Below are 15,876 nucleotides of genomic sequence, written 5' to 3'. Positions count from 1 at the left end.
AAAGGAGGAGGCTACAATGCTTGATAAGAAATGTACTCATTATCTTGCCCATGTAATTGTAACCTCTCTGTACAGTATTTTCACAATAAAAAATTTAAAAAAACTGAAAAAGAAAAATACCTTTTTTGGCTATATTTTCCAATATGTATTCAGATTTCTGCCACCATCATGATCCACTTCATCTCTCTCCTGGACTACTTAACCTCCCACCACTTCCTGTTTCTGCTCTGACCCTTAGAGTATAATCCATCTGTGTTTGCTGTCTATGTCTGAGTGTGTGTCTGAGGAAACACTAACCAAATTTAATACAAAATAAATTATGCTGTTTTTGTATTCAGAACTCTCAAACAACTTTCTATTTCACTTAAAGTCTTTTATTATAAAGACTTCAAGCTCTTACCTCATCTTTTAGAGTTCTCCTTCCTTATGTCATCCCTCCTGGAAGATTTATGCTATTTCTCAAGAATTCCAGATAAGCTTTTACCTCAGGGTCTTTGCACTTGTCTTTCTCGTTCTATTTTACCCATTCCTCTCAAATATATGCAATATTTACTACTCTGTCTTTTTAAGAGTCTTTATTCACATACTGGTTTTTCCCTATGTCATTCCCTGTATCTGTGAAGTTTATCTTTATAACATCTTCATCTTTATTGTATTATATATTTCATTTATTATTTACTTATTTTTTTACTCTTTCCAATGTAGGCTTCATGGAGGCAAGAGATCCTATTTACTTTGTTAAATGTTGTATGTCTCATCTGGCAAAGAATAATTACTTAATAAATATTGGTTGGATTTAAAATACTGCACTTTAGAATAGATGATTCTTTTTTTTTTCTTTTCTTGGACTGTGGGGTACTACAGTGTGAAGTCAGAACTTTGTGCTTGTCTCTCAAGCACACTGCCATGACCACCACCTCAGACATTTTCTCTTAATATTGTGTTTAGCTTATCAGCCTCATGCTGTAATCTTTACCTCCTAAAGAGCTTGGGATTACAGATGTATGTTCCCAGACCCTAGATGATTGAAGGAGCAAAGAAGGGCAGTATTCTAGGAAAGAGAAATTTGTCACAGTGTAATTCTCATCTTTTATCTGAAAGACATGTAGTAAATTTACCAAATTACTTTTGGTACATATTGGTGATGGATATAAAAGTTTAGTTATATTAATCTCTGTCTCTGTAGACCTTAAATGACAAATTTGAAAAATTTTGAACATGTATGAAGATTATATAGGTAAGAAGATCAAGAAAATTTGAGTATATTTATCTATTTTATAAAAATTTTATAAAATTGTTTTTTTGGGAATGGGGGTCACTTGTGGGGTTTGAACTAAGGGCTTGGACGCTGCCCCTGAGCTCTTTTTGCTCAAGGTTAGTATGCTACTATTTGAGCCACAGCTCCACTTACAGTTTTCTGGTGGTTAACTGAAGGTAAGAATCTCATAGGCTTTCCTGCCTGGGCTAATTTTGAACTGTATCTTGTCATCCTCAGATCTGAGCCTCCTGAGTAGTTAGGATTACAGGTTTGAGCATCAGTGCCAGGCAAAATTTTATAAAATTCTAACATAGTAATAATACAGTATAGTGCACACTGGTGAATAAACAGGTAAGTCTTTAGCTTGTACAATAAGTTTCAAAATTAAAGAGTATAGAAATAAAAAATAGAAGCAAACCAGAAGAAATTATACATGACTATTTAAATTGTGAGTATTAAACTTTTCAAATATATCAGATGAAATAATGTAATTAAATAAGTGTAAATAACTCAAATATATCAAACATAACTGCATTTATAAATATTTTTACTCACCTCAATATCATTGTTTCACTTATGCTGTTTGAATCCTAAGTAGTATTAAATTTAAACCTTATAAGCAAATCACAATGAATTCAACATTTCTTTCTTGAGGAAAAAATGAGTGAATCATATTTTACTTTATTACTGTGTATATGGAGACAATGTCTATTTGGATCCCCAAATTAAAAGAATACATGGTCAGACAATTCCTTTTCATGCATCCTTTCTCCAAATATAACCCCGAACTTCATTCTGATTTTTAATATTTGTTTTTCTTAAATTTCGGTTCACAAAATCTTATAACTAAAGCAAGTCCAACTCAAATGACATCTGCTTCATGAAACATTTTGCTTCAATAGCCAAAATATCTACTGTCCTTGAATTCCCATAGATCATAGTTTATCATTCTTTCTCACACTTAATTGAAAATGTACAGAATGCTTCTAGTAGAGAAAAATGCTACCAGATTATTGAACTTATTGTCACATCTTACTTTTAGTTTATCTTCACTATGTGATCAAATAGTTTGTTGTGAGCTTTAAAAAAGCACAGAGATAAATCATATAGTCCCTGCAAATAAAAGCAAAGCAAATGAGTCATGTCATAAAGTTTTCATGAATTTTAAGGATGTGATAGATGACTTGTCACACAGCACATGGTAGAATGAACATGACAATATAAAAGAATCTGCCACTGAATCAGTTAGTACCATGTCATATTTGTAGAATTTATCTTCAAGAAAATCATTTCTAAATTTAATTAATATTAACTTGAAGTTTTTATAGATACTTTATATAATTTTAAAATACATTTTGATTTTATAAATATTTTGCATGCATGAGGTGTATATACTTGATGCTATAAATCAGTATCAGGAATCTAGTAAGACTTTGTTTCAAAAGGATTTGTATATGACTAAGGAAATACTGGTGCAGACTACGTCTTGTTTGTTGTAGAGGTCAGAGCTAGAAGAAATCAGTGTTAGAATAGTAAGAAACAAGTTGGGATAGTCTTTTCTTTTATCTTGAAAACATGATGTTTTATTCACTATAGCAACCAGCCATTTATAAAATAATCTAAAAAGAACTTCTTTTAGATTTTGAATCAGTATATGTACTATAGTTGGTAACTTAATGTTCTAATTAAAAATAAAAGGGAAAAATAATTTTTTAAGTTTTTTTTCCCTGAAACATAGGTTTAGTATGTTATTTCTTTAGCCAGTATCTCATGTAGTCTCATACCATCCTGATTTGCAGCATATCAGTTTATAATATGTACAGTTTTGTATTAAATGTTTTAGATATCTAAAATGACACATCTCTTAATGTACATTTTATAATTATTTTTGTTTTTAAAAAATACCAAAATGGATCATAGATTGTAGTATTATAGTTTATTGAGAATCCAATGTTATTTTAGAAACATATTTTATTCAACAAACGTCAGTGTGCTGAATAAACATCAAGGGTATTTTTGTTAGTGAAGTAATTTTGAATATGTTTTGACCTTAATTTTATAAAATGTAGCATTTTTATGTTATGTTTAACTTACTAAGACTAAGTGAAAATTGTAAATACATTTACAAATACCATAAGTAATGTTATTTTGTTACTTCTGTTTAACATTTCTGTTGCAAAAGAACCCCTTGTCTTTTAGAGAATACAGTATCATTATTTACATTAATTTATATGGCGTGGTGAAAAAAATGCTATACCTCCTTTACTTAATGGGATTCTTCCCCTGTGGCAGTGCAAACGGCTAGAGCAGGAGCTTCATCATCTGAAAGAGCAGAACCAGACTTCAGCAAACAACATGAGACATCTGACTGCTGAAAACAATCAAGAACGTGCTCTGAAGGTAAATCTCTGCTCCTTCTTGCAGGCAAATTAAGGTTGTAAGCCCTTGGTGCCAGCTTTCTGGGCTGCATATATCAGTTGTGTACATTTCAGCAGAACTGAGCTGTGGTGTTTGCCAACAACCCCTTCTTTAAACACAGATACAGCACCCTTCTGTTGTGGTATTATTTTATTTCATGTATGTGTACATGAAAACAACATATTTTCTGAATTTTGAGTACTGATATATTAATAACTTTTGGAGTATATTCTCTTTATATTTTTATAATTACTAAAAGGTATTCAATCATATGCCTTTTCTTTGAATCAGTATTTTATTATTATAATTTTAAATGAATTATAAATACTAATAACTCACAAAACTGATTTTCCTTTTAGGAGATGTAAATATATTTGGGAACTGAAGAAATACTTAGAATGTTATCATAAAAAGAAAAATAAAGACAATGTATTCAACTGGAACTCCAAATAAGTTGAAGTACACATTTTATGACAAGTTCTGTACCATTACATGTAGATCCAAGAATCATGAAGAAAGTTCTTATTTTGATTCTACTAGTTGTAATTTTTTTCTAGGGTACTTGTGGCTTTTCGTTTACTTTTCCTTCACCTGGGTTCCTATCATAGCTAAAGCCTGGGTGTAGATAATCTCTACCCTCAAGGTGCTTGCCTTCTCATTAACAGGTTTTACAAAGTGTATGGAAAACAAAAGATGTGTCAATGTTTATTTACAGTAAGAAAAGATTTACTACCAAGATGATTGCATTGTACTTTATTGTCTTGCTATTAGTATTGTTGCAGATTACAGAGAATTAATGTGTTACCATAATTGAAAAAAATTTATCCTCAGAAATTGAGGAAAATATTAATATTTTTATGTGGAAAATATTTTAACCTACCCCAAAAATGTGAGGCATGGTAGAACTTAGATTTTTCTACAAAACATATTAGTTTCTTTCTTTCCTTTTTTTTTTTTGCCAGTCATGGGGCTTGAACTCAGTGCCTATACACTGTCCCTGAGCTGCTTTTGATCAAGGCTAGCAATCTACCACTTGAGCCCTTGAGCCACAGCACCACTTCGACCTTTTTTTGTTTATGTGGTACTGAGGAATCGAACCCAGGGCTTCATGCATGCTAGGCAAGCACTCTACCACTGAGACACATGCCCAGCCCATTTAGCTTCCCTTTTAAAATTCTTGGTCCTAGGCTTATAACTTTTTTATTATGTAATGCCATTTCTATTATATTCTGTGGAATTCTTGACAGACTAGAAAGATAAACAAGGAAAGGAAGACTTAGAAATTACTATGATTATTAATTATCCCCCTAAAATGTGTTACTTTATGAAAATTAAGTATAATAATTTTGAAGATATATACTTGTAAAATAGACAACAATATTGTTTTTTGGGTTTTATTGTTGTTGTTATTGGTCATGGGGCTCGAACTCAGGGCCTGGGTATTGTGCCTGATCTTTTTCACTCAAGGTTAGTGCTCCACCATTTTGAGCCACAGCTACACTTACACTTCCAGCTTTTTTGTGGTTAGCTGGAGATAAGAGTTTTATGGACTTTCCTGTCCCAGCTGGCTTTGAATCATGATCCTCATATCTCAGTCTCCTGAATAGCTAAGCTTACATTGTTTTCATAGAATTTTTTGTTCACTCAGCTAGGTTTTTACCAGTGTTAAAAGACATATGTTTTATGTTCAGCATCCTATACCTATTTCCATTTAAAACAGTACCTAAAATAAAAATTCAAGTGTGATACTTACATGGTAATTCTAATATTTAATCTGGCATTTCTGGTTTGCATTCATGTTAAATTTAGTTATATGATAGTAGCTATTTATAGAGAGAAATAAGTGCACATTGATAAGAACTTATTAAAATCAGAGGTAAATAAGTACACCCAAAGAGATGTGGAAATTTAAAGTAGACCTCTGTAAAACATTTCCTCAGACTATGAAATTTAAGGTAACATATAATTATAATTGATTTTTACTTATAACAAGTAGACATTAAAATCTTTGTTAGTGGCTCATCTTTTTCTGCAGAAGTCCAGAGCTTTTCAAGTTGTTTCTTAATCATGTATAACTTTATCCATTAACTAAATCCAGGTCCAATTTTGGTGGCATAAAGAAAGACAGAAGAATTATTTCTTTTTTGGGGGGAAGGGGGGTCCAGTCGTGGGGCCTGAACTCTGGGCCTGGGCGCTGTCCCTCAGCTCTTCAGCTCAAAGCTAGCGCTCTACCACTTGAGTCACAGTGCCACTTCCAGCTTTTTTCTTTTTGCTTATGTGGTGCTTAGGAATCAAACCCAGGGCCTCATGCGTGCAGGGCAAGCGCTCTACCACTGAGCCACCTTCCCAGCCACAGAAGAACTATTTCTGAAAACTCTTGTCAGCTCTATCTCTCTGAAGTTGTGGTATTCATTTAAACTCTATGTAAATGTCCGTTATATATGTCACTGACTTTAAATCATTTTTTACTTATTTATACTATATTTCCTCATGAACAAACATGAATTTATTATGAAAATAGATTATTTATAATACATATTATAATACATGTTATAAATTATATTTTAAAAATTGTTTTTTTCAGGAATTCTATTGATTTGGTAACTTTTTAGCACTCCATGTCTTTAAGTTGTCATGGAAGCTATGAGTAACACGTTTATTACCAAGCTATCTAGTAAATAAAGGTTTCAACTTATATTTTACAACCAGCAATATGTATCATTTTTATTTGTTAATGAATATAATATTTAGTATCTAAATTAGTATTAAGAACTTTTTAAAACATTTTCTAAATAATCATATATACCACTGGGTGCCAGAAGCTCTTGTCTGTAATCCTAACCACTTGGGAGGCTGAAATCTCAGAATCACAATTAAAAGTTACCCCAAACAAAAAGCCTGTGAGACTTTTTATCTCCAATAAGCTATTGCAAAAAAGCTGAAAATGTAGCTGTGGCTCAAGCAAAAGAAGTGTAGCGACAGTACCTAGACCCTGAATTCCAGCTCAGTACTAGAAAAAAAAAAAGTTCTATGTACATAAAAGCTTTCAGTCTAAAAGTAATGTTTCTAATGCTTTATTATAAATGGTATCATGAATAAAAATAAACTTTAATAGAGTAAGAATTGAAAAAGTCTTGCTTTACTTCATTGAGTTACACTAAAATTTCTGAAAGATTTAATAGTAGAGAGATATTTGGGGGCAAAAAATCAAAGCTAATAGTCATCTGCTATGTAGGACTTTCTAAACTCATAATTATGGCAAAGCCACAGTCACACACACACACACACCACACACACACAGAGGAAATACTTTTCAATAACCTAGTGACAGTCAAAAATAATGTATTTGCTTATCCTCGCAATCAGAAAATTCTTTCTAAATTATTATGGTGCAGCATAGGATGTGTGTGTGTGTGTGTGTGTCTGTGTGTCTGTGTGTCTGTGTGTCTGTGTGTCCTTGGACTTGAACTCAGGAACTGGATGCTTTCCCTGAGCTTCTATGTTTAATGCTAGAGTTGTACCATTCGATCTGAATTTCGGTTTTTTGGTGTTTCATTGGAGATAAGAGTCTCAAGGACTTTTCTGCCCAAGCTGTCTTTAAAACTTGATCTTCATGAGGCTGGGAACGTGGCTCAGTGGTAGAGCACTTGCCTTGCATGCCTGAGGCCCAGCACCACATAAGCAAAAAGAAAAAAGCCGGAAGTGGCGCTGTGGCTCAAGTGGAAGAGCGCTAGCCTTGAGCTGAAGAGCTAAGGGACAGCGCCCAGGCCCAGAGTTCACGCCCTACAACCAGACCCAAAAAAAAAAAAAAAAACAAAAAAAACTTGATCTTCAGATCTCAGAATCTGAGGATCTATGATTATAAGTGTGAGCCATCAGAGCCCAGCTAGGATTTGATTTTTGATGATTATTTAAAAACATTGTTTTTGGAGTAGCAAGGAATTACAGTAGTGGGACTTTTTTAGACATGAGACTTCTTCTATTTTTATATTTTATTTTTTTTCTAATATAGCACAATGGTACCTATAGAGTGAGGGACTGAATTATAATAACACCAGTATATACTCAGATTACTTCTTTAAAAAACTAATTTTCTCATGTAAAATGAGCTCTATCTATTTTAGTTAAGAAACTTATTCCTTAGCCAGTTGTGGTAATACCACCTATAATTCCAACTACTTGGGAGGTGGAGATAAGGAAAATCATGGTTTGAGGCCAGCCCAGGCAACATGTTTGCAAAACTCCATCTTAGCAAACAAGCTAGGCAGTAGCAGTGTATATCTGTAATCCCAGCTATATGGGAGGCGTAAGTAGGAGGAACCTGGTCCCAGGCAGAAATCACAAGACCCTATGTGAAAAATAAGTAAAGCAGAATAGACCAACGGTATACTTATGTGATAGAACACCTGCCTGGCAAATATGAGACACTGATTTCATACCCCCATACCAACAAAATAAAAGAGAAAGAGAGAGAAATATTTGTTGAAAAACACATTTTTTAGACCAATATTTAAACTTATACTGGCCATAAATATGTTGATATTAAACTTAATTACAAACTTCATATATACTTTCTTCTTTTCAATTTTATTTTTTTCCTTGTCAAGTACCTCTAGGCTTTTAAAATGTCCTCCAATGTAATTGCATTAACTGACTGCTGATGGTCAATTGTGATACATAGTACTCATTTTTACACTCAAGATCCTAATCACCCAAGGATAACACACTTCAGTCACATCAACCCCTCTCTCTTGAGACATTCTCCTATAATTCTCTTTGCTATATATTCTTCATGATTTTACTCTTTGATTCTTCTTGATTGCTGGTGCCCCTTTTTCTATGTACTCATAAAGTATAAATGGTTCTATAAATTATATAATTGGTTCTTTTCCCCTCACCCCTTCCCTCTAGTGCGGAGGCTTATGCTCTCAACGTAATGAATTACTCCTATCTGGTTTGCTTCCACTTGAACGATACCTACAGCCATCTTTTTGATAGTTAGTTGAAGAATTTTTCTGCCCAGGCTAGCTTCAAACCATGATTCAGGTCTCAGCCTCCTGAGTAAGTAGATTACAGGCACCTTGAAATTTTTTGAGCAGTTTTAGGATTACATCAAAATTGAACAGAAAGTGGAGAGTTCTGTTTCTGCTGCCACCATAAACTCAAAGCCTCCCCACTATTGATATGCTTACCAGAGTGATAATTGTTGCCTATGGCCAATGAACCTGCAGATAAGTCATTACACTCAAAATTCTACCATCTACCTTAGGATTTACTTGGTGTTGAGAGGGTTTTGATAAATGCATATCAATAGTATCAGACAACTATGCCACTAAGATCTCCTATATTCTTCCTGTTTATCACTCCCAGACCTCTGATATCTAACAACAACTCTTCCTTTCCCTGTAATGGTATATATTTGAAACCTTTCTCTATCGGCTTCATACACTTAATAATAGACATTTAAAATTCTTCCATATCTTTTGAAAGTGTCATAATATTAGTGCTAAATAATGCTGCAGTATTTAAATATGCTACATTATATTTACACTTCTTCTACTAAAGGTCATCCTTAAATCTTTTAAAGATAATTTGTGATGGCTTACTGTTATTTTTCTGCCAAGTGGATTCATTAACATTAGTTAATGGCCCTACCACTTTCTTCAAAATGTATACTAAAATACATGACAATCTCATCTACTTTCAAACTCTCACCCATGAAAAACAAATTCAGCATCCTGTCCTGTTATTTGTACAATGGATCTTGTTTATTTATTCTGTTTGAAAAAAATTAAATCATTATTATAAAGGTGATGTACACAGGGGTTATAGTAACATAAGTCAGGTAAAGAGTACATTGCTTTTTAGACGATGTCATCCCTTCCCTTGCCTGCTTATTTTATTCTTATTTTGCCCTATGTCAAAGTTGAGATCTAGATAGTAATAATAATATATATTAGTTTTTCTGTCCTCATTTACTGAGCTTTCTCATAACTTGGCACACTGCCATCATTTTTATTGTAATGCACAATGACACTTTTCTACTAAGAAATGTTCCCTGCGTCTTATTCTTTAGATGCATACAAAAATATAGGTTTCAAATGATAAATATTGAAAAGGACTGACTACTTTTATTTGAAGGATTTTTAAATTTTTTATTGCTATTATAAAGCTTATGTACACAGAGGTTCCAGTTATATAAGTCAAGTAAAAAGTACATTTCTTTTTGGATAATATCACCCCATTCCCTCCAAGTTATTCCTTCCCATTCCCATCCACAAGTTGTGTAGTTCATTTTCAACAGTGTCTAGTGAGTACCACTGCTGCATTTGTGAAGGATATTTTACACATATTGAGATGGCAAGAAAACAAGGAATCTGTAAAGGCTCCAAACAAAATTTAAATGAAGAAAAACAACTGGACAACAAGCAGTCTTCCTTCCAGAGTATATTTGTAAAATATTTGTGAATTTGAGTTTCTGTTTTAATGGTTACAGGTCATGACAAAGCCAGGGAATTTTGTTTTATGTCCTCATTGTGAGTATTTAAGTGAAAAAGAGACAAGCCCTTCACACAAAGTAAGAAGCAAGGGAATTTGACTTTCTTGCCTGTGGAAGAGAGAAAAATCTCCTCTGAGAATCTGTCATTCATCACCAGCTTTTAGGCAGGTTTAGTACCACCCAGGTTGCTTTAATTCTTGCTACATGTATGAATCTAAAAGCTGAGGATTTAAGTGGTCTAGCCCTGCAGTGGTCCATAGAAAATAAAATTAAATTGTCTTCACAATTTGTCTCTAACAAAGAAATAATAAAATACATAAGAGAATAAGACATTTCTAAAGTCAGCAATAACAGCAAATCATATAGTTCAACAAATACATATTGTAATTGTCAGTCATGGAATACAACATAAGTGTGTTCTATGTCTTGGAAGAAAAGTGAGACTTGAAAACAAGAGTCCAGAAAGTGACTCAATATAATTAAATGGACTTGTAAAATCTAGACTGAATTCATAAAAATTAAAACTAAAGTAATGGAACTTAAAATTAGCAAATTAACAGATTTTCTAAGGGTAACATAATACATACAGCTAAAGAAAGTATAAATGGAAGATAAATGAAAAATATAAACCAAGATGGTAAGACAGAAAAGCAAAAAGATATAAGGTAGACCTATTCAAAATTCCAGAAGAGAGAGTTTAGGGAGGGAATGGCAAAAGGCGAGGTTTTAAAAAAACAAAAACAAACTAGGACTAAAATTTTCCCAGGATTGTCAAATGCAAGGAACCTCAGATATTGGAATCTCATATGAATTTCAATTATAGTAACTTTTTAAAAAAAGATACATTCACAATAGTAGTACAAAGCTTGTTAGAAAGACATATTTATAAAGGAATGGCAGATTCACTGACTTCACAGTGGCACCCAGAGTGATATATCAAATACTCTGAGCTGGGTGCTGGAGGCTCATACCTTTGTTCTAGCTACTTAGGAGGCCGAGATCTGAGGATCATGGTTCAAAGCCAACCTAGGCAGGAAAGCCCATGAGACTCTGATCTCCAATTAACCACCAGAAAACCCGAAGGCCAGAAGTGGTGCTGTGGCTCAAGTGGTAGAGTGCTTGCCTTGAGCTGAAAATCTCAGGGCCAGCACCCAGGCCCAAAGTTCAAACCCCACAACTGACCCCCCCCCAAAAAAAACCAACCAACAACAACAAATGAAAACCTCTGAGAATAATGTCATAAATATTTACGAGTGAAAGTAACTGAAGAGCAAGAATGATATAATGGCTATAGAAAATAAATCTCTTTAGTTGCTTCCCATTGCTTGTGGAATAAAATCCAGCCCATGAGATTTAGCACTTCACACTAGTTTTCTCTGTTTTTCCTTTTGTTGTTGTTGTTTTAAATAATTAATACTGTATATCCTAGACATGACCTACTTCTTGGACTTTGGAGTTTTCAAAATGTGTCATTAATTAACATTTTTTAATCTACTATGTTGAAGACATTAGTCAGATGTGCCTAATGGGTCACATTTGTAATCACAGGGAATTTACAAAAGGCAAAGTTTGTGAGGATCATGGTGGGAAACCAATCTAGCCAGTTAGTGAGGAGCCACCCTAACCAACTAGTCACTTAATTACATGTGAAATACCTATAATCACAGCTGTGAAGGAAGCATTGTAAGAAAGCTGTGGTATGACACTGGTCCTGGGACAAAATGAGACTCTACTTGAAAACTAAAAAACTAAAATTAAAAAAAGGCTGAGTTATGCCTCAAGGAGTATAACTTCTGCCTAATCTAGTACATTGCCCTAAATTCAACCCCGCTTTTCTACCTCACAACAAAAAAAAGCTATAGATATCATGGAATTGTTCTGGTATAATACTGTTTTGATAATCATTACTTTTATCAAATTAAAACTGTGTAGAAAGATTTATTTGTGCTAAGTTTCTTAGCTTTTGCCTTAAACAATACTGAACTACCAAGATTTCTAGTCCACTATTGGCTTCATAATACTGAAAGAAGTAATTTTACTTTGTTCGTTTTGTCCTTTTGTATTTAGTATTCCCTGAGAATTAGGTTCTTTTAAGAGAATGAGAAACTACCAAGTATTCATTATTTCATGGTTTAGTAAATAATAATATATTTTAAAAGATGAAATTATATATTTAGTTGTTAATCTTTTTCTTTCAACAAAAATGTTAGTGTACTGTTTTTAATATGCCCACATGATACCAGCCTTTTACCAAAAAGGGCTATCAATTGGATTATTTTTAATAGATAATTACAGTAATATATTTTGAGTTAAAACCTTCTGAAACTTCCATATCCTAACTGTATGGATTGAAAATTTTAGTTAAGTTCCATGAGTACTGGCTCCAGTGTTCATAATGTAGTAAGAGCAGGGATATTATTTCATTTCATTAAAATTATATGTAATCTCTTTGTAAAGCATGACACAATATGCCAATGATACAAATGGAGTGTCAGGAGAAAGAACATTGGTATAGAAGTCAGCAACATTTTTATCTCTGCAGTGCCTTGGACCAACTTTATGGTCTTTGTCAAATTATATTGTATCTCAAAAATGAAGGAGTCAAATAGCATCCAAAATCTTATTATGTTTTGTTTGTGTTGTTCCTGGGTCTTGAACTGAGGGTCTAAGCACTCTCTATACCTTAGCTTCTTTGCTTAGTACTGGTACTCTACTACTTGAATCTCAGCTATACCTCCAGCTTTTGGCTGGTTAATTGGAGGTAAGAGTCTCACACACCAGTTGAGCAATATCAGTCTAGCTTCAAACTGCAGTCTTCAGCTCTCAGCTTCCTGAATATCTAAGATTATAGGTATGAGCCACCAGCACCTGCCTATATTCTGAATTAAAGAAAGAGCAATAAATTTCCATTAAGTATGGTCATAAGTATCATAATCATATTAAAACATTTCTAAAAGCAAAAGGTGTATGATTAATAATGACACCAAGACAATATGTTTATGAATATAAAGAGTCAACACAGCAATCCCTGTGGTAATAGAAAAACTCTGTATCTTGATTGTGATGATGATAACATCAGTTTATAAATGATAAAACTGTATAGAACTAGACACACATGCTTACATGCATGTAAGACCCATAAAATTGGAAGAGCTGTGTAGATTGAGCCACATTGTCAGAATTGTATGCTGTGGAGTCACAAAAAATTAACCATTAGAAAATGTCAAATAGAAGGTCCATGAGACCCACCCAGACACTTTCTAACTTCCTGTGAATTTATAACTATTTCAAAATAAATAATATATTATAAATGTAATTTGACAAAGCAATTACTGGAGTTGGGGAGGTGGGGAAGGGATGTTAGAGGGAAAACAATGCGATAGGAAATGTACTCATTACCTTACTCATGTAACTCTAATCCCTCTGTACAGTATTTTTACAATAAAAAACATGTTAAAAAACTGATACTTTGTCTAGCCTACATTTAAAAGAAAGTATAAGGGCAGGAATACCAGGAAACAAGGACCACTGGAGGCCAAATGAGAAGCTTCCCATCACTTCACACTTAATACGCTATAATCAAAATTCCCAATTCTTTAAATAGTATTGGAATCAAATCAAGGATGTGCACATTGCTAGACAAGTACTGTTCTGCTATACAACACTCCTATACCCAAATTCCTTATCTCATCCCCTAAATTTACTTATTTTACAGACAATGAAAGACCATTCTTTTTATTCTGCAAATGGCTTTGGACAAAATCTTTAGTGTTAGTCTTGGCTCCTCTCCTCTCAAATTCAACATCCTATCTATAAAGAAATTATCCTAGGTCTACATCTAGTAGTTACCAAGAGTTCATCCACTTCTCATCACTTCCACAGCCACTGTCTTTAAATCTTTGTCACCTCTTGTCCTGGTTATTACCAAAGCTGCTTCTAATGGTCATCTGTTGTCCTTGCCTTCTTCTATTCTCAACCAAGAGTCTTCATTGGTCCTGTTAAATGTAAGTTAGATTGTTTTACTAGTCTGAATCCTTGCTTCATTTAGGTACATTATCCTCTTGCTGTACCTCAAACACACATAGGCTGATTGTATCTCTGGGTCAGTTGTACTTCCTGTTTCTACTTCCAATGAACATTCTTCCCCAAATGTTCATGTAGCTCACTTTGATATTTTTAAAAATCTGTTCAAGTGCTACCTGCCTAGCAAGGACTCCCCTAATAGTCTCTGAATTCATATTTCTTTTTTGTTATTTATTTTTGTGCCAATCCTTGGGCTTGAATTTAGGGCTTTGGCATTGTCCTAGAGTTTTTGTTTTTTGTTCTTTTTTCTCAAAGCTAGTGTTCTACCACTTGAGCCATAGCTCCACTTCCAGCTTTTTGCTGGTTAATTGAAGATATGGATCTTATAGAATTCCCTGCTTGGGCTGGCTTTGAACCATGATTCTCAGATGTCAGCCTCTTGTAGCTAGGATTATAGATGCGAGCCACCAACACCCAGCTAACCCAATATTCTTATCCGTATTTGGTCTAGCCCCTTTCCTTCCTTGTCTAAGTAGTACTTGTCATCATCTCATAATATATGTGTTTTATAATGAGATTAGGGATTTTTGTTTATTTTGTATACATTTTTTATCTACTAATGTCAAACATTTCTTTATCCTACTGATGTCAAAAATATTTGACATCAAAATGTTAAAGACACTGATCAGACACAATAGCTGCCAGATGTACCTCTTATATCAGCTTGAAAGCTAGCTTTGGTTTCCTGAAAAATGGCCTGATACATGGTTCATTGCATAAATACTTTGTGAAGCAACTTAATACTGTACGTTCAACTTAGTATCCTCTTTCCCTGATTAACACTTCACAAGCATTCTCCAGTAGACTTAAATACTTCTTATGAGTGTTCTCTTAAAATACTGCACTGATGTAACATAATTATAATTCTTTACAATTGCATCCTTAGGGTGGTTACAGTTTTGCACTTTTATGAATATTTCTATGTAAAACATTTCTTGTGTATTTAGCCTTAATTACCAAAAATTTTTTATTTTTCAAAAATTTTAGTAAATTATAGATTAATAAAATTCAAATGAAGTCTAGGAGTAGTGGTTTGTGTCTATTATTATTCCAGCACTTGCAAGGCATAGGCAAGGGAATCATGAGTTCATATCCAGCCTTGACGTAGTAAGACTTTTCTCAAAGAAACAAAACTCAAGTGACTGTAAGAGTTATAATAAGAATATAGCAATATGCTTCCTCATTTGTCTTTCTGAATTTCATCTCCTCAAATAAAAATCACTCAACTTTTTTAGATACTTGTTTTCTGCATGTCTAAATAAAACAGTGCTATTTCTTCATTTTCACTTTTACTTAATTATTACTATGAAGGTGATGATTTAGCTTTCTTGCATAATTTTGTGAGCCTAATGTTTAAGATTTACATTATTGTAAGCAAATATTTCTAGTTAACTACATGGTAAATTATTTTTAAAGTATCTTATAATGGATTTTGTCTATATACAAAGTGTTTATACTCTAATTATACAGAAACATATTTTTTTTACTCTATTTTGTTTAACATGTAACTTTTAAAAAACTAATGCTAGTTATGACCCTTTAATGATTTGGGAAGATAGTTCTCCTGTAGATTTTATGCTTCTGTATGTCTTTTTTTTTTGGTCAGTCATGGGCCTTG

At 33.3% G+C, this 15,876-nt stretch overlaps 1 protein-coding gene across 3 annotated transcripts in view; it reads left to right on the top strand.

Annotated features, from left to right (window-relative positions):
* Mipol1 (mirror-image polydactyly 1) overlaps nucleotides 1-15,876 on the top strand; it is a 320,856-nt gene that overhangs the window by 151,357 nt on the left and 153,623 nt on the right. For all 3 annotated transcript variants that reach the window (XM_013012202.1, XM_013012201.1, XM_013012203.1), the window contains one exon: nucleotides 3,551-3,658. In XM_013012202.1, the coding sequence (XP_012867656.1) occupies nucleotides 3,551-3,658 (108 nt within the window). The remainder of the gene's footprint in view (nucleotides 1-3,550; nucleotides 3,659-15,876) is intronic.

Source organism: Dipodomys ordii, unplaced genomic scaffold (genome assembly GCF_000151885.1).
Source record: "Dipodomys ordii isolate 6190 unplaced genomic scaffold, Dord_2.0 Scaffold16, whole genome shotgun sequence".
Taxonomy (NCBI): Eukaryota; Metazoa; Chordata; class Mammalia; order Rodentia; family Heteromyidae; genus Dipodomys; species Dipodomys ordii.
The sequence above is the reverse complement of the archived record's forward strand: the minus strand, read 5'-3'. Positions and strand labels throughout refer to the sequence as shown.